At 40.5% G+C, this 19,795-nt stretch overlaps 1 protein-coding gene across 1 annotated transcript in view; it reads left to right on the top strand.

Moving 5' to 3' along the window:
- The window catches only part of GPM6A (glycoprotein M6A), a 162,446-nt gene that overhangs the window by 131,618 nt on the left and 11,033 nt on the right, over positions 1 to 19,795 (top strand). The window contains exons 3-4 of the mRNA XM_077779071.1: positions 7,639 to 7,795; positions 19,402 to 19,555. Of these exons, the coding sequence (XP_077635197.1) occupies positions 7,639 to 7,795; positions 19,402 to 19,555 (311 nt within the window). The remainder of the gene's footprint in view (positions 1 to 7,638; positions 7,796 to 19,401; positions 19,556 to 19,795) is intronic.

The following is a 19,795-nucleotide window of genomic DNA, read 5'->3' as shown; positions in this document are numbered from 1 at the left end:
TACTATATTCTAATAGTCTGTAACAGACAAGTGCATTAGACAGTGTCCAAATTAGTGTAAAACAGTCCTTACAGTTAGAGAAGCACTAAAGCAGTAGGGAAATGAAGTAACCGCATGAGTGTCTTGGGGCCGCCATAACCAACTTGGCGGCTCACAGCCACCAGCCTTATTGTCTCACGGCTGGGGGACCGCAGGTCTGAGGCCAAGGTGCCAGCGCAGGTGCACTGTGTCCTGAGAGTCAAGGGCGGGTTCTGTCCCATGCCTCTTCCAGATTCTGGTGCAGACACTCGTTGATTGGAGACCCAGTCTCGGCCTCCATTGGAATAGGTCTCCTCTTGCAGATGTCTCTCTCAAAGTTCCCTCTGTACGTCTCTCAAAAAGATGCCCGTGATTGCCCTGAGGGCCCACCTGCATATTCCAAGATAAGCTTCTCTCAAGATCTTTAACTTACCACCATGTGCACCACAGAAGGTATCGTTCACTCTTTGCCATATAAGGTAATATTCAGATGTTTCAGGGGTTAGGAAGTGAGTATATTTGGAGGGAAGCATTTTTTTTAACCTACCACAGTCACCGACACTGTTTTTTGCTCTTGCAACATTTGCTACCCGTGAAAGCTTTTTCTAAGTATGAATATATTAGAAATGTCTGGCAATACATGAGCACAGTAAATATGCCTGTATAGTTCTTTCTGGAGGCACTTGTGATCACTTCCTTTTTACTGTGAGAAGAACACAGGTGAGCATAAGCAGCAACTTGGGACATTAGAATATATAGGAACCAGCGGCAACTGGGTGGCTCGGTCACTTGGGCATCTGACTTCTGCTCAGGTCATGATCTCATGGTTGTGAGTTTGAGCCCCACATCGGGCTCTGTGCTGACAGCTCAGAGCCTGGAATCTGCTTCAAATTCTATGCCCTTCTCTCTCTCTCTGCCCCTCCCTCACTCATGCTCTGCCTCTCTCTCAAGAATATTTTTTTAAAAAAACATTAATTTTTCTAATTAAAAAAAAGAATATATAGGAGCCAAAAAGAAAAGCATCTTTCTAGGTTTATATAGGGACTAGAGCCCATTTCCATAAGACCTAAAATAATCACACACACCAAACCTTATACTGATTGTTTTTATTCCAATCTGTAAGTTTTCTCAGAATTGCTATGTTTCCTAATAAACTCAAGACAGAAGTATATATTACATATATATATATATACACACACACACATATATATATATATACACACATATATATATATGCCATAACCCTAAACCCCAAATATAACTCATTCCTACTAAAGTCGGGAACAAAGAAAGCAAGGATGAACTCTGCTTCTATTTAACATGTTCGGGATGTATTTGTCCGCTCAGTTAGATTAGGAAAAATCGGGAAGGTAAGAACTGGAAAACTACCTCTATTTCATGTCATTTGCAGATGACATGATGGTGTATGTGGAAAATCTGAGAGAATCCATGATAAAACTGCTTCAGATAATCGGAGAGCAATGGAGCAGGATATGAAATTTACATGTGAAAATCAATAGCATTTGTAGAGACAAACAATAACCTATTAGATGTACTGGTAGAGGAAAATTTGCTTTACAGTGACCACCAAAAGTTAAATAATAAATTTAACAGGAAAGGCTTAAAACGTATAGGAATTAAACTATAAAACATTCCTGAAAGATGGAAAAATGGACTTTAACAAATGAAGTTACCTTGTGTTCTTGGATATGATCACGAACATGTTAGTGCTGTCAAAATTAGTACATAGATTCAATGCACTGTAGTAAAATTCCAATTTTTTTTCTTTGTGAAGCTAGGCAGTTCGACCCTAAAAAATCATGTCGAACAAAAACACAAGATCAGCTAGGAAATCACTGGAGAAGATCCATGAGGGGATGTCACCCTACCAGATAATAAAACATAATCAAAGCCCCTAAAATTAAAGCACTGTGGGTAAGTGAATGGACAGATCAGTGGAATAGAAAGGAAAGCACAGAAATAGAAACATTTTGATATAGAAGCCAAGTGCATGATGGAGGGAGTCCTCAAATCAACAGAGCAAAGGTGAATTTTTTTAATTCCAGTATTATTAATATACAGTGTTATATTCGTTTCAGCTGTACAACATAGTAATTCAGCAATTCTTTACTCAATACACATTATGACAAGTATACTCTTAATCCCTTCAGTGGTGGTCTTTTTAATGATGCTGGGGCAACCAGACAGCCTTTTCTCTTTTTTTTTTTTTCTTTTTACTTTTGATTCCTTATACTTTTGACTTTCTTAACTTCATTAAGTGATACATGAATATCTGGAGTTTTGTCAGGCAAATCCCTGACGTTCTATCATGTCACCCCAAAATACTCCAGTGTTATAATGGTGTTATAACATTGGACACAAATAACAGTACTGCTTCACAAACAACTCTCTGATATTGAAACTAATATGAAACTATAAAATATGGGTGCTGCTACCCTCCCCACCCCCCAGAGAAGCATCCATGTCTGAGAAATTTCCAAGATGTTATAGACAGCTGTTTTGGAAAAGATGAAATTAGATCTAATTCTTGCACTTCCCAAAGAATAACCACTAAATTGGTCAGAAGTCTAAATGTACTAAAATGGAATGATACACACTAGTGAAGAAAAGATGGGTGAATTCCTCGATAGCCTGAGTATAAATAAAGGCTTATAACTATGACTGAAATCCCAGTGTAATGAAAAAGAAGACAGATAACTTTGACAACATCAAAGGTGTTTTTTTTTTGTTTTTTTTTTTAATGGCAAAATGCCATAAGCAAAGTCAAAAGACAGATGGCCAACTAGGAGAAAATACAAGCAACACGTATTATAGGCAAAAGTCAAATATCCCTACTAAACAAACGTCTTTTAAAAATTGAGGTGAATATAGGACATGGGCAAAACACATAACAATTTACAAAAAGATAGATATTGCCCATGATCGTAACAAAGGTGATCAATTTTACTCTTACTAAGCTAAATAAAGCAAAACCACAACACCAGTCATCACCCATCAGCTTAACAAAAATTTAGAAGCTTGAAATATACTCTTGGTTGGGGGTTGTGGAGAAACAGATTCTCATACATCGCTGGTTGGGATACAGAGAGAAATCTTAGGAATCTGGCAGTTTTTGTCAAAGCTACATGCCTTCCCTTTTCAACTTACTGATCCTCTTACCCTAAAGATACACTATCAACTATTTTAATACATTTGTACAAGAGTGTTCATTGCAGTGTTGTTTGTGATTGCAAAATATTGATAACTATCTAAACATGCAAGCATAGAACACTGGATCAATAAATAGGATAAATATGTAATATACCAGGAGTACATGCAGCTGTTGAAAAGAATGAGGTAGATTGCTGTGAACTAAAATGGAGTGATTTGAGAGGATATTATTGATTGATAAAAACTAATTGCAAAAGAGCATATGAATATGCTCCCTCCCATGTAAAAAAGAAGGGAATACAGGAATATGTACCCACACACATGCACACACTCACACTTGCCTTTATATACAAAAAAACAGAAGGATTACAAGGAAACGATGAACAAGGAACAGGTTGGAAGGGATAGGGGAGGTCATGACGCTTCTCTGGGTGTATCTTTTTATACACAGATTTGACTCTGGGAAGCATGATAACGTTCTACATGTTCAAATGAAATTAAGTCAATATGGATGGAAGGGAGACCTAAAACTGGAACAGACTGAAACAAGTAGTCCCCCAGTGCATTTCAAATGAATACCTAACCACAAGGAAGGGAAGAAAAAATTCACTAATCCAAGTAATTTAGAAACAGTATTTGAGTGTATAGTCTTAGTGTTGGGCGGAGGGCAAGGGGAATTGCAAACATCCTACATTCTTTAATTTTAATCTTTTTTAATCTTTATTTTTGAGAGAGAAAGAGACAGAGCATGAGCAGGGGAGGGGCACAGAGAGGGAGCCACAGAATTCAAAGCAGGCTCCAGGCTCTGAGCTATCCGCACAGAGCCCGACGCGGGGCTCAAATCCATGAACCGCGAGATCATGACCTGAGCCGAAGTGGGCACTTAACTGACTGAGCCACCCAGGCACCCCCTGAATGCTTTTCAAGTAGCTTTGATTTTTGTAATACTTTGGATGAAATAAATCTGAAATAACTTTAGGTTTATTATGAATTAAACAAAAGAATACATGTGTTACTCTTGGGAATCAGGATTCTCATTAAGGAAGAAGGACATACCATATGGACTGGAGGAAGGCAACCAAGAACCTGTGGAAATTGATTGAATTTGGAAATATCACTATGAATTCGAGATTTCTAAAATATGTGTGTGTGATATGCAGACACGTGCACAAGTGCATATATGTGCATAGATATATGGATGTAGCGTATGTGTATGTACATGTATATGTGAATGTCCATGTGTATAAATAAGCAAAGAAACCACAGCAGCACTAAGCACACCTACTACCTACCTGGTCTCCAATACTACTACTCATTAAAAGAACCAAGGCCTGGGGTCCCTGGGTGGCTCACTGGGTTAAGCGACCCACTCTTGGTTTTGGCTCAGCTCATGGTCTTCACAGTTTGTGAGATGGCGTCCCAAGTAGGACTCTGTGCTGACAGTGCCAAACCTGCTTGGGATTCTCTCTACCCCTCTCTCTGCCTCTCTTTCTCTCTCAATAAAATAAGCATTAAAAAAAAAAAAAAAGAACCAGAGCTTGGTAAAGAGATCCCAAATTTGCGGCTTGAGAGAGGTATCTACCAAATAAGCTGGGTCCTCTTGCTATGAGAGAAGGTAAGGAATACTTCACAAAAAAATGATGGGCACATGTCATAAGACTATAGAAGCCAGCTTTGGGGGCACCCATTGCCCAAGTCGAGAATGGTTCGAGCACCAAAATAAAATTAAGTATAGTAGTGATTTAGACGCTTGCAAGAGAAAAAAGTAGACATCATTAGTCCATATCATTAATAGACAAATATACAAAAATAAGTCAAAAGAGGAGAAAGGAGCGCTCTTGCTTACTTTGGAATATCTAGCGCCAACTGGTAAATGTGAATGAATGCTACAGGTAGCAAATGAGCAGTTTGTTAACACGATGGGAAGATTGGATTAGTCAGGATCCATTGGTCGCTGCTAACACTGGCAGGAAGTTTTGATGAAGAGCAGGGTGTTTGCGGGGTCCTTAAGTGGCTCTTCACAGATCACTTGTCAGTTACAAGAGAAGCAGCAGTAATGACCCAGCACAGAAATTAGACATCGTCTTGACTGGATGATCCAAATTAGCATCACCACTGAGAGGCAGACGCACAGAGTATCACCTTTATCATATTCCAGCCAAGAATGAGTAATCTGAATCTAATCATGAGGAAACAGCAAATACATCAAGTTCAGAATGAAGCTCATCCTATCTAATGAGGAGGGAGGGGGGCTGTACTCCTCAACAGGGCCAGTGTTACAAAGACAAAGAGTCTCGGGAAGTGTGCCTGGTTCAAAAAGAGTAAAGAGATGTGACAAATACATGCAGTACTTGTACCTACACTGGATCGCGTACTGGGGAAGAAGATGCCAAAAATTCATCGCTGGGATAATCCAGTTTTACCAAAACTGGAACACGATAATAGATTTGACACAAATATTATATCAACGTTAGGTTCCTGAAGTCAGTAACAAGATGGTGGAGAATTTCTCTATGATGTTCAGATGCAGTTATCCAGAGACAGACAGAAACACAAGAAAACAATTTAAGTGAGCTAAAATATTATAATATAAAGGACGTATAGTTTTTCTTTGTTTTATGCATGGTCTTCAACTTTTGTAAATTGGAAATCATTTCTCAAAAAATATTTAAATATATTTTTAAATATGTCATTTTAACTTGAAGATTTTATGGAGAAGCCCCCTAAACCAAACTCTCCAAAGTCAAATCTATCAGTTGAAACCCTCAGATTCTTCCACACGCATGGTGAGCTTACAAGTTCCCATCATCTGCCTCATTGCCTTTAACAAGTAAAATTGTGCAGTATTTAGATTTCCAGACAGCGAAAATCAGTCATAAGAAAGTTGTCCTGGTACAGCGAATGTGAAGGCTCTTCTCACTCTTTTCATATGCAGCAGGTTCACGTATGCCATTACATGCATTCACTTAAAAGTAATATCGTCAGGGGCACCTGGGTGGCTCAGTTGGTTAAGTGTCCAACTTTGGCTCAGGTCATGATCTCGCGGTTCGTGAGTTCGAGCCCCACGTTGGGCTCTGTGCTGACAGCCCACTGCTTCAGATNTTGTCATAGCGTCAAGAGTTCCTAAATCTCCATCAACATGATCAAGCCTTCTGACCCCTATTTGTCCCCTTGTAAACAGTCAGTAGGAACTCTCCATCATTTGCCTCCACCCTGTCTACTCCATTCATACTCTAATAATAAGATGAAAGAGAAAAAACATACTTGACAATGTGAAATAAAGAGCAATTTTCCTACAAAGGGATATCAAGACTACAAAAAAACCCCAGAATTTTAGCTAAGATGTATACCTCTCAACATATCTGGTTACCCAAGTAGTTGGGTTTCTAGAAGCAGCAAAATGGATAATTTATGGTTTATCTTTCCAAAGAGCTTTGCCTCCCATATAATATCTAGAATAACAGAAACATCCATTTATAATTTATAGACAATATATGTGTCTCCCCACCTTTAACTGCATGGGCACTGACCTGTGAGAAAGGAAAGAAGATCTTCCCATTCCTCTGTGGTATTTATGCCATGACTGGGCCCAGGCTCAGTTCTGTATCTGAATTCTGAATCCACTAGTGATCCTGCCTAAAAAAGGCGTGATTTTTCAAAATTAAAAGTTTTCTTTAAAAACATAATTTTTTCATTATTGACATTAGTATCAGCAGAAAATATTAGTGATTATTTAGAGTAAGCATGAAAAACACAATTACCATTGACTATAACAAGAAAAATGTGAGATGGTCATTTTTTTTATGTTTTTATTTTTGAGAGAGACAGAGCATGAGCAAAGGAGGGGCAGAGAGAGAGCAGGTGACACAGAATCTGAGGCAGGCTCCAGTCTGTTGGCCCAGAGCCTGATGCAGGACTCAAACTCACAGACCGTAAGATCATGACTTGAGTTGAAGTCAGATGCTTAACTGACTGAGCCACCCAGATGCCCTTATGAGGTGGTCATTTTATCAAAAATGGATTCATCGTCAACCATGAAGCTTTCTTCCTCTTTTAATATGTTTTCAGAACTTAGTAGTATATACGTAAATCTTTATTTTGTCGCAATTGGAGAAATTGTATGATGATTCTCCTACTTATCAAATGGATTGCAGCAAATCCCTTTAGCTGTGTGACTCACTGCTTATCCAAGGCGTGAACCAGGGAAGGGGAAACAGGAAGGGAAGAAGGGGAAACAAAGATGAAAAGCCCCATCAACAGATACTAGAAGGGGTAGAACAAAACATATATACAAATATTAGGCATATAAAGCAAAACTGTGCTTAAATCCCACCTCCATTAAGAGCATAAGTATGCTATCGCAAAGGAGCCATGAGCCCAGGAGAATCAATTGCTACCAATCAGGCATGAAGAGTCTCTGAAATAAATGCCTTTGTCTCTTCTCTCCAGGATTGACATCTTCAAGTATGTGATCTACGGCATTGCAGCTGCGTTCTTTGTGTACGGCATCCTGCTCATGGTGGAAGGCTTCTTCACCACTGGCGCCATCAAAGATCTCTATGGGGATTTCAAAATCACCACTTGCGGCAGATGCGTGAGCGCCTGGGTACGTTACGTGTCTGTTCATGGGGGTTTCGTTCAGTAGCGCACAGGTGTTCACATTAGAATTAAAGAATTTTTTTAACACAGTCGGGTTCGCTCCTGTGATGGTGAACTACAATCTCAAAGATACGGTTTTCTACGTTCAGGTTATTCCAAGTGAAAATTCAGCTGCAAATTCTCAAAGCATGGGCAACACAACTAGTTTTTGTTGTAGATGCAGCAAGACAGTAGGTTGATTTATGATTTCTTTTTCTAAAGGGCTTTGGGGTTCCCATATAATACTTGGAAGAGCAGGAAAAAACAGTCCATCTGCAATTACAGGCAATATATGTGTCTTTCCTCCTTAAATATAAGTCTCTGTGTTTTACCGTAAATTTGGGGGAACTGTATTATGTAATCTCTGATATGACATAAGATGAATATTGTACTATTCCTGGGTGTAATATTACTGTACCACCTGAGTGGCTCAGTTGGTCAAGCGTCCAACTTCGGCTCAGGTCAGATCCCATGGTTTGTGAGTTCAAGCCCCACGTCAGGCTCTGTGCTGACGGCTCAGAGTCTGGAGCCTGCTTTAGATTCTGTGTCTCCCTCTCTTTCTCTCTCTGCCCCTCCCCTGCTCGCGCTCTGTGTCTCTATCAAAAATAAGTAAACATTAAATTTTTTTTAAAAGTTGTACTTACTATTTACTATCTTTAATCCTTACTGATAATGATATATACTGGTAAATTGGACTTATAGTCTAGAGCTACAGCAAGGCAGACAATGCATGTAGATCTGTTAAAGCACAAGAATGGTTTAAAAATTAAGAGTAACATAGTTGAAAGTACTTTTGCAGAATTAAAAAAAATGTAATGTTTATTTATTTTTTGAGAGAGAGAGATAGAGCATGAGCTGGGGATGGGCAGACAGAGAGGGAGACACAGAATCCTAAGCAGGCTCCAGGCTCTGAGCTGTCAGCCCAGAGCCTGACGCGGGGCTCAAACACACAAACCGAACCATGAGATCATGACCCGAGCCTAAGTCGAACACTCAACCAATGGAGACACCCAGGCGCCCCCTTTTGCAGAAACTATTTATGCAGAATAATTTTCCTATGAAAAAATGTTGGAACTTCCATTATTGACTAACATTTTTTTTTTATTTTTCCAGTGCCATATAGAAACATCTGTGTGATTGCAGCATATATTTCATCTTAAGTAAGAGGTCTCTAAAAAGGAATAATACAATTTGTTTCTTTTCTTTTTTTAAATGTTTTATTTATTTCTGAAAAAGAGAGAGACAGCATGAGCAGGGGAGGGTCAGAGAGAGAGGGAGACACAGAATCCAAAACAGGCTCCAGGCTCTGAGCTAGCTGTAATCACAGAGCCTGACACGGGGCTAGACCCCATGAACCATGAGATCATGATCTGAGCCAAAGTCAGACGCTTAACTGACTGAGCCACCCAGGTACCCCAATACAATTTATTTCAATCTCACAGAAAAGTTTGAAAACACCTGTTAATCACCAAACCTGTGTTGTTTTTTTACTGGCTTGTAGCAAGTTCTGTCATCCTGTTCAGTGCCGGCAGTGACAGTCATCTGGAAAAAGTTTGCCTGTGTTGTGGGTATTTGTAGTTTTCCCTGGAGTCATTTCTTCTAAGGCTCATTTCTTCTTTGGAACGATGCTTAGCAAAATAACTAAGTTTTTAGAGGATCAGTAATATCAAATTACAGATCTGGAAGTAGTTAAGTTAAAAGTCTTTGGTTGACTTAAAAAATAAAATATGACTCTTCTGTGGGCCACTTGTCAGCGATCCCTCAGTGAAGACCCCTGTCTTTGTGAAGAAACCAAGTTGTGACTTGAGATGCATTTACATTCTGCCGATAGAGTAGAGTGATTTCCATTAACGATAGGCTGTTCCTACAGTGGGTCAGTGTCACCACGATACCTTCCACCTGTGTGCCTTAACGAGTCACGTGACTCCTCGAGGTCACAGTTTACTCAGTTACAGAATGAAGACGTTTGATCATCCCTTACACTCATACCAGTGTAGAGAGTCCGTGATTCTAAAGCCCTAGTGAAATAATAGAGAAGAGGGAGATCTCTAAGCACATCTACACCATCGGGGAGCAGCCTTCTGCCAGGAAGAGTACAGGGGATTATGCCGTTTCGTTGAGAATTGTAAAATCACTTCCTGGGATCGTACGCAAAAGTAAAAGATCATCACAGAAGAAAACTCACATCTCTCTACAGTTAATTATCTGCTTCCCATTCGCACATCCCAGAGATATTTCAAATGCGAAATTTTAAGACAAAAACATGAGCCACCTTTTCTTTCTATAATAGTAACAAGTGTTCATCAGACCCTCCCACAAGGCCAGAGGCTGTGTGGGCTCCTCCAGAGGGGACACAGGAGGGGTCGGCCCCCCAGGGTACCCCATCCCCTCCTTTAGCAGAAGGGAAGTCAGCAGAAGCAGAAGCTATATGCTTGTCCGTCCGCACACCGAGAGGCTCAGCTACGCTGCCTGGAGGCAGGGGGGGGCGCTGTAGAGCTCAGGGACCTGCTACCCTCTCTGCCCCCCTCGCGGGTCCTGCAGGGGAAGTGGGGAGGGGGGTTCATCCTCCTCTCCTGTTACCCACCTCACCTTGTTTCCTGTTTCCACTCTGCTGCTTTTTCCCCCTTGGGAGGGAGATTGCACCTTACCGTCCGCTCTGCGTTCTGTGAGCTCACCTGTCAGCCCACCTTACCTTCCTTCACTTTAACCCTGTCCCTTTGATGCCACCTTGGTGCGTTTCTTGGAAGCCTGAATAATATTAAAGGCTGGAACAAGGTTTTTTTGCATTAAGCAAATTAGGTGGAAAGCTTCCAGAACATGAACATGGACTAGAAGAAACCTGTTATTCTATCCTGTTTCTCTATGTTGTATACAAAGTAAAATGGCTACAAACTGAATTGACATCAGCACAGATGCAGTTAATTTTAAAGCACCGTTATATCACTGAATAGAGGATGCTAATCAATACTCTCTTTTCTCAGTGAATGCTCTCGAAGGCAGAACTTGATCTGCATTATAAATTTCCTCACCTGTGTATCAAAACTAGTTCAAGTCCATTTCAGAATTTTAAATGCTGTTATTCAAAACCCTGAATGTGAGGCACATTAAATGTGAAAGCACAGTATGAACCTCTGTATTATGGCATCATGTGAACAGTGGTTAAAATACTGTAAGTAACAATATTTATTTCAATTAAATATTGGGGCGCCTGGTAGCTCAGTCAGTTAAGAATCCGGCTTCGGCTCAGCTCATGATCTCACAATGTGTGGGTTCGAGCCCCGTGTCGGGCTCTGTGCTGACAGCTCAGGGCCTGGAGCCTGCTTTGGATTCTGTGTGTGTCTCTCTCTGCACCTCCCTCACTCACGCTCTCTCTCTCTCTCTTTCAAAATAAATATTTTAAAAAATTAAAATTAATTAATTAAATATTAAATGGCACCAAGTTGAGTCCAAGTCAGCACATGTTATTCAATACGTTAAACATGACCTCATAGATACTTGTTTTCTTTGAATGTCTTCTCCATTAAATATTAAACCAAAAAAATCTCTTTATTCAGTTGCAACTAGGGGACACTCAGGGTCTCAAATTTTGAAAGTTGAGGGTGTGTGTTGTGCCATCACTAGGCTTTCTTATTTACAAAAATTTCCCATTACTGTTGTGACACCAGCGTGGAGCTCGGAATTTGTCTGTGCTTGTTCTGATGCTTAAGATTTTAAGCCCAACAGTGTTGAAGTAATAGAATTCTTTTTTATGTTTATTTATTTATTTTGAGAGAGAGAGTGAGAGAGAGATCATGATCTCATGGCCGTGAGACTGAGGCCCACATCAGGATGCACGGTAGCCATGAAGCCTGCTTACGATTCTCTCTGTACCTCAGCCCCTCACCCCAGCTCACAGTCTCTCGCTCGCTCGCTCGCTCTTGCTCTCTCTCTCTCAAATAAAAAAAATTAAAGCATTAAAAACAATAGGTTTTATTTGTTAGATCAGTTTTAGGTTCACAGCAAAACTGAGTGGAAACAGAGAGTTCCTATATATCCCGTACCCCCACGTATGTCTAGCCTCCATCACTCTGAAGTGGTACCTTTGTCACAGCCAGTGAACCTCAAGTCATAGTTTACATTAGTTTACTCGTGGTGCACAGTCGATGGGTTTGGAGAAACGTGTAATGACATGTATCCACTATCACCGCATCACACAGAAGAGTGTCTCTGCCCTAAAAGTCCTCTGTCCTGCACCTGTTCATCCCTCCTCTCTTCTAATTCCTGGCAACCACTGATCATTTTACTGTCTCCATAGAGTTACCTTTTCCAGAATGTCATGCAGTAGGTGGCCTCTTGAGCTTGGCTTCTTTCACTTAGTAGTTAGCATTTTTAAGCTTCCCTCCATGCCTTTGCATGACTCGGTAGCTCATTTCTTTTTGCTATTCAGTGATATTCCATTGTCTGGATGAACCACAGCTTATTTATCCATTCGCTGACTCCAGGACGTCTTCATTTCCCCCAAGCTTTGGCAATTATGAATAAAGCGGCTATACACATAGCACATGGTTTGTAGAACACTTTTCTGATCACTACTTGTGTGTAGGTGGTTTGGGGCCGTAATGATGACAATGAAGATGATGCTGATTGCATCTCTTCAAGCCAATTTACATAATGTTACATGATTTTTCCCCCCGCAGTGAACTTTACACGGTGTATACTTTTCAGAGCCTTCTGAGCTCAGTATTGTTAACGCTATTCCGTCTTGCATCTGTACTGGTGGTGTATTCCAGTATTGATTTGCTTTTCTTTGACTTAGCATTTCTTCTTCTTAGAATTGCGGTTCTCAACTGGGGGCTATTTTCCCCACTGGGGACAGTGCACGATGGAGGCTGCAGAGCTGACATCCGGTGGGTCGAGGTCAGGGATGCCGCTAACCAGGCTGCTGTGCACAGGACGTTCCCAGAGTAAAGATTCGCTGGCCCCAAATTTCCATTGTGCTGAAATTGAGAAGCTCTCATTAGAAATTTGGTCTCTGTCCAGTGCCTCACTCATCCGTGCATTTGGCTGACACTGGCATAAGTTTCTGGCAAAACTTTACTTTTCTTTACTTAAGATGTCCTGACTTTACCTTTCTTTACTTAAGATGTAGAACTCTGAAGAGCCTCAAGATGAATGTTCAAGAAGCCTTCACATCAGATGTACTCATGAGAGCTTTATCGATCTGTATAGAGCAGTAGTTCTTAACCCCAGATGTGCATTAGAATCACTGCAGAGGTTTTTAAAAATATAGGTACAATATGCACGGGGCATCTCTTTCTCACAGTTGCCAGATGGTCCCCCTGCGCGGCCAAGGCTGAAAACCACTATCAGAGGCAGTGCTGCCCCCACTAATGTCCACGTGGTGAGACACGTGATGATCCTCCTCATCACAGTACCTCTGGGCTCCAAGCTACTACTGCCTGCCCAATGACGATCATTGATGATATGACACTGTGCATTTTAAAAGCTGTGGAGGGGTGCCTGGGTGGCTCAGTTGATTAAGTATCGGACTTTGGCTCAGGTCATGATCTCACAGTTCATGAGTTCGAGCCCTCCATCGGGCTCCATGCTGACACCTCGGAGCCTGGAGCCTGCTTCAGATTCTATGTCTCCCTCTCTGTCTTTGTCTCTCCCCTGCTCATGCTCTGTCTCTCTCTCTCAAAAATAAACAAACATTTTAAAAAATGTTTTTCAGTTGTGGAGAGAGTAGATCTTGAAAGTTCTCAGCATAAGAAAAAAATTCTGTGACCACGCGTGGTGGCAGATGTTAACTGAACTTACTGAATATGGTGATCATTATTTCACAGTGTATGTAAATATCAAATCATCGTGTCATATACTTGAAACTAATATGTTATCTGTCCATTATTCCTCAGTTGAGAAGAAGAGTAGTTTATTGATTTACTTAATCCTCAGGTGAGAGAATAGCATCTGTCACATTACTAGCAATGGAAAGCTAGAAATAAACTAATGATAATTAGGAGATATTTTATTACATACAGAGATTTTTTTTTACCTAGGATTACATTTGACCAATTTGAATAATTCTTCAGTTAGGATAATTATCAGATTCTAAGATCAAACATTAAATAGGAAGATAGAATTCTATTTTTTCCTCGTTTAATTTGGATACTTTTGTGACCACGAACTGATACTCCCTGAAATATGACGGGTTGTGCACTCAAAATTCCAAAAGTAAGGTCTTTTGTGGCTTTCTTAGACTAAAAGTATGAATTGGGAGTCATGAAAATACTTTCTCACAGCAAAGATCTCTGTTAATGCTGAGATTTCTGGCCTTGGAGCTTGCCAGGGAGAGCAAGCGCAAGTTCCGAAGTCACACCTTCCATCGGCCACAAAGTAGCAGCAGCCACACACTTCACAGTGTCCCAATCCACTTTGAATCTAAACCTATTGAATTAGAAGTCCCATTCTGCAGTGAACAGCACCTTCAAAAGAAGCTTTTGAAAAAACCCCTGGGATGGAAAGAAAACCAAGATAGAGAGGATGTAGCAAAGGCATGCTGATTACCCTCCCGGGGACTTCCGAGCGGCTTTCAGAGTCCGTCCGGAGCACTGCGCTTCAAGCTGCATATCATGTTCCTTGTTCTCGAGAGTATAAATTAGCCTTGAGATCTACAATTGCAAATCATGAAAATGTGAATAAAGACGACTTTTTTCTCCTCTAAAGAGTTCCATTAACGAGGTTTCTTCAGTTTTGGGGTGGTTTCCAAGCTTTCTAGAGCCTTTCTCCTTGAGTGAGAGCCCATTTTGAATAACTTTCCCAGACTCAAGAACTTCTCCTTCTTTTTATTTTCTGCACACGTGAAATGAAATCTAACTCCCTTATTCTGTACAGTCCTATCATTCAGGAAAAACATATATTTTTATAGTAGAGGCAATAATCACAATAATGCTCTCTTGCATGAAAGTGGCTGATATTGTGTCTGTGCTTCTTATGAGCCAGAGTCTAGGCTAAATGATTTTTATGTGTCATCTCTTTGTGGCCTCACTAAATCCCGTGAGATCAGTGTCGCAGGTATTCTCATTTTACAAAGGCAGACACTCCTGCATAAGGAGCAGCCAGACTCCTTCCAGCTCAGAAGCCTGTGCTTTTAATCAATGTGCTATCAACCTCCCTTTATTGCTAAACAAATGTGACATTTAGGTTAGCGACACAGTGAGTGGCATGTTGGTGCTTGATAAATCCATCAGTCTCTGCCCTCTTACAGAATAGAATCAAATGGCAAGGCATGGAACATGGCTTGCATCAAATCACGCAGATTAGCAGCATTGGGGAGGGAATGGGTGCTGGTATGCAGAGCGTTCTTAACATATTGATACTTTGAGGCTCAGCAGACCTTTGTCACCTAGACTGGGTGCTTAAGGCCATGAGAATTGACAGATTTGGAGCCAGCAGCCACACTTCGCAGTGAACTTCATCTGTTGATTCGCTTCATTACAATTCCAGGAAAGAGAAAGAATAAATATTACTCAACAAGTATTTCCCTTTCTCTCTGGTAGAGTCAAACCCAATGTCTACCATAGACAATCAAGTGTGTTTAAGACCAGATATTGTCTAGATTTCCACATCAAGATTTCCAAATCGAGGAATATTTTTATTCTTGTGATGAGAAAAGTAAAGGGGAAGTGTTTATAGCTTTCTGTGACTGGAATCCTCTGATAATGCTTTTACACCTATTAGGCCCCTGTTAAGTACTTGTTGAGCAACACAAATAATTCTGAAGGTGACATAAACTTTAATAATTATGTTAAAAGAGTAAATAGCTGTTAAAGGATATTTACTCCAGTTCTTTCAGTGATTTTTTAATGTTTATTTATTTATTTTTGGGTGAAAGAGACCATGAGTGGAGAAGGGGCTGAGACAGAGAATCTCAAGCAGGCTCTGCACTGTCAGCACACAGCCCGAAGCAGGGCTTGAACTCACGAACCACGAGATCATGACCTGAACTGAAACTGAGTCAGATACGTAACCCACTGAGCCACCCAGGCGCCTCTCCTTCAGTGATTCAAATAAGTTAATATTCAACAGGTTTTATTTTCTAATATTTTTAGACCTGGCTTTGTTTTGTCGTGGATGTAAAGGTATAATTATGTCTGCCAAATCACAGTTCAAGGGCATTGCTAAGATAGATGTTGACTTTTCAAAGTCTCCAACCATTAGTATTGCAGAGTAGAGACTAACAGGAAGTCAGATTTGAATGGAGACTAAGCAGTGTTATTACAAAGTACATGTTTAAGTATGTTCTGAGTTTCTGAAATCCTGTGACATTTGCCAATTATAGGAAACAGGTTTGATCTCAGGTTTCATTGACTTTATCTTGGCTCTTTTCATATTGGTTGTATGAATTCCCTATTATGCTTAATCCCAGTAATTCTATATTAATCATAACAGAACTTTAATATAGGTGCATAAGCTCTAACATGACAGTGACACCAAGTTTACCATTTTTCGAAAATGTTACTTTAATATGTATCTGAGAATTACTACATGAGTTTCACTTGCTTGAGATTTCACTGAAATCCTGAAGTCTCTCTGTAACTCCTCACCAAAGGAATTAATAGAGTAGAATAAGAGATTTCATTTCATACCATGTATTTATTTTATTCTGTATTGTCATTTTGAAAACATGACTTGACATGTTCAAGTTAAGCCAGAATTCACTACTGTTTCTCTTCAAAAGTCTCCCACAAGGTACCTTTGAAACTCAGAAGGGAACCAAGCATCTATAGAAACAGCTTTTGGTGTACAAGGACCACATTGCAGACACTTTTCAAATAGAATCCTATTGCCGTATTAGCTAATAGAGTTATGTTTAAAGGATTAAAGGTACAATTTCACCCTTATACTTATGTTCACATAAAATGCCGGTCAGCCCATATTCTCAGTCTGATACGGCATAATCATCAGGAAATATTTCAGAAGATGCCACTTTTTTTTTTAATGTTTTATTTATTTCTAGGAGAGAGAGAGAGAGAGACAGCGTGAGCAGGGGAGGGTCAGAGAGAGAGAGAGTCACAGACTGAAACAGGCTCCAGGCTCTGAGCTGGCAGTCAGCACAGAGCCCGACACGGGGCCCAAACCCACGAACTGCGAGATCATGACCTTAGCGAAAGTCGGACGCTTAACTGACTAAGTCACCCAGGCGCCCCGAAGATACCACTTTTCAAACAATTTAGACTGTAAGGTACACGGGCTCACAGTACACAACATACACAGATAAGGTAATACAGTTTGGAGTGGATCTCTCTCAGGATGTGAATTCGGATCATCCTCTTGAACATGTGGAAATGTATATGCAAACCAAACGCACATCTCTTTCCAGTTTCCAGTTTTGATCTGAAGATATAATTAAGGGTAGTTGGGTTGGGAGAGAGAAGGGGAGGAAGTAAAATTTTATCCCTTTGGGGGACATGTACAAAATACAATCACAAAAATCTGAAGATTGAGGGAGCACATTGCTCTGTGAGTTACCTGCTAGGCTATCTCACATGGTATGAGTATGAAGCCTAGTGGGGCTTCTGGGTGGTTCAGGCGGTTAAGCATCCGACTTCGGCTCAGGTCATGATCTCGTGGTTCATGGGTTCAAGCCCCACGTCGGGCTCTGTGCTGACAGCTAGCTCAGAGCCTGGAGCCTGTTTCAGATTCTGTGTCTCCCTCTCTCTCTGATCCTCCCCTGTTCATGCTGTCTCTCTCTCTCAGAAATAAATATGACATTAAAAAAAAAAAAAAAAAAAAGGAGGCTACTGAGCTGCACGTTCCCTGTGTCAAAAAACTGAGTTTTCTCACTGGGCAACCCCAGGGCACAGAGTGGTGTGATGGTTACTGATACAGTATGTGTGGATTGAAGGAATGGGTAAACATACAAATTAGCCATTGACAAGTGGAAAAGAATGTACTTCTAAAAACTCTTCCCTAGATTTTTTTCTTCTTTCATGTTTTCTGTGTTTTGCTGGACGATGAGTTGCTAATCATAAGGTCACGACATGAGTGATGGCAGAGAAGGCTATAGCCTTACTCAGCGACACAGGATTCAAATGAGAAGAACCAAACATTTTAGCAGAACAGTGGTCACAGTAGTGACTTTCTTCTTTGGCTACTTTTCAGGAATAATATTGATTTTAATCTCCGATACCTGAGTACGATGAATAAATACCGTGTGACAGAATAATGTGGCAACTCCCACGAGGCTCTCTGCTGTCATCCTGTTTCTAGTTGGTGTTTATGTGCACAGGCACTTCATGTAATGACTTACTCCTATGATCATGGGAAATATACTGATAAGTCCAGGGACACGTAACTCGCGTTGAGAAATGTAATCAGGTGTATCAAGGTGTGCATTCAAGCCTTTATTTAAACCTCAGGGGATTGTGACTTATGCTTATTCTTTTTCAGTCATATCTGAATATAAGTCTTAGCTTGGACAATTCAGGGAGTATATTTATGTAGACAATTTTATATGTAGATGATATGGATTAAATAGTCCATAAGTAATGTGAAGCATATATCTATTTTTTACCAGCTCTTCATTCATCTACCAATGTAGGCATCTGTCCTTTCATCCAGTATCTAAGTCATGCTTAAATTCAAAATGCATTTAACTTATGCTGAAATGAAGTCTCTTATTCAGCTATATCTGGACATCTGAGCAGCCTTTTATGACATTTTATAAATACTAAAAATGTTTCTGAAATCAGCAAAATAAGCCCCTTTATGTTCAAACTGAAAGTCACATTTTACTATGTTTCTATAGCAAAAGTAAAGTTAATATTCATGAAAAAAGACTTCGGATTTAAAGTTTACAGAAATCTGAAAAGGAGTACACACTTGTATATCATTAACACTAAACTGACATGAGAATTACCACATTTTTAATATTAAATGTAAACATGACTAAGCAGCTAACATAATTATGATATGAATGGTGCTCATTTAGTTGTTTTATAAATTTATTGACGTTTTGGAGCACCTGGGTGGCTCAGTCAGTTAAGCGTCCAACTTCAGCTCAGGTCACGATCTCACCGTTTATGAGTTTGAGCCCCTCGTCGGGCTCTGTGCTGACAGCTCAGAGCCTGGATGGAGCCTGCTTCAGAGTCTGTGTCTCCCTCTCTCTCTGCCCCTCCCCCACTTATACGCTCTCTCTCTCTCTGTCTCTCAAAAATAAATAAATGTAATTTTTAAAAATTTATTGATGCTTTAGCTTTGCAGAATCCCCTCTAAATACACCAGTTAATATTTTCTAAAAAATGTGAGGTGAGATTTTTGAGACAAATACATGCGTGAGAACAGACATAACCACACAGATGGATCCTTTCTTCCCTTGTTCCTCAGCTATGCCATGATGCGATTTGCCAGCAGGTCGTTCACAGGATCCCGTTTATTCTCTCAGCTTCCGGGGGCGCACTTCAGAGGTGCTGGTGATAATGATCTGCGCACAAGGGCACTTACCCCTTCAGATTGGGTTTTGTAGATTAGTCACAGAACTCCTCTTTTCCAGCAGCTTACATGTTCTCTCTCTCTCCCCTCTCTCTGTTGCAGTTCATTATGCTGACCTACCTTTTCATGTTGGCCTGGCTGGGAGTCACGGCCTTCACCTCCCTGCCAGTTTACATGTACTTCAATCTGTGGACCATTTGCCGAAACACCACCTTAGTGGAGGGAGCCAACCTCTGCCTGGACCTGCGTCAGTTTGGTAGGTGGATCTCTCACTAAAACAATGCCTCGTACTGTTTTACCTAAACGACTGTGTCTGGAGCATTGCGGACCACTTTGGAGCCATCATTACTTCTGGCAAACGGATAAATGTGTCACAGTATTCACTTTCAAGACATTCCTTTTAAATTTACACAAGTAGGAATTTTAGAGAGATTGGAAGTTGATCTCATAACGTGAACATACAATGTGTGTATTTGAACAGGCTGTCGAGTTGTGT

The sequence above is a fragment of the Crocuta crocuta genome, unplaced genomic scaffold (genome assembly GCF_008692635.1).
Source record: "Crocuta crocuta isolate KB4526 unplaced genomic scaffold, BGI_CrCroc_1.0 scaffold88, whole genome shotgun sequence".
Lineage (NCBI taxonomy): Eukaryota > Metazoa > Chordata > Mammalia > Carnivora > Hyaenidae > Crocuta > Crocuta crocuta.
The sequence above is the reverse complement of the archived record's forward strand: the minus strand, read 5'-3'. Positions and strand labels throughout refer to the sequence as shown.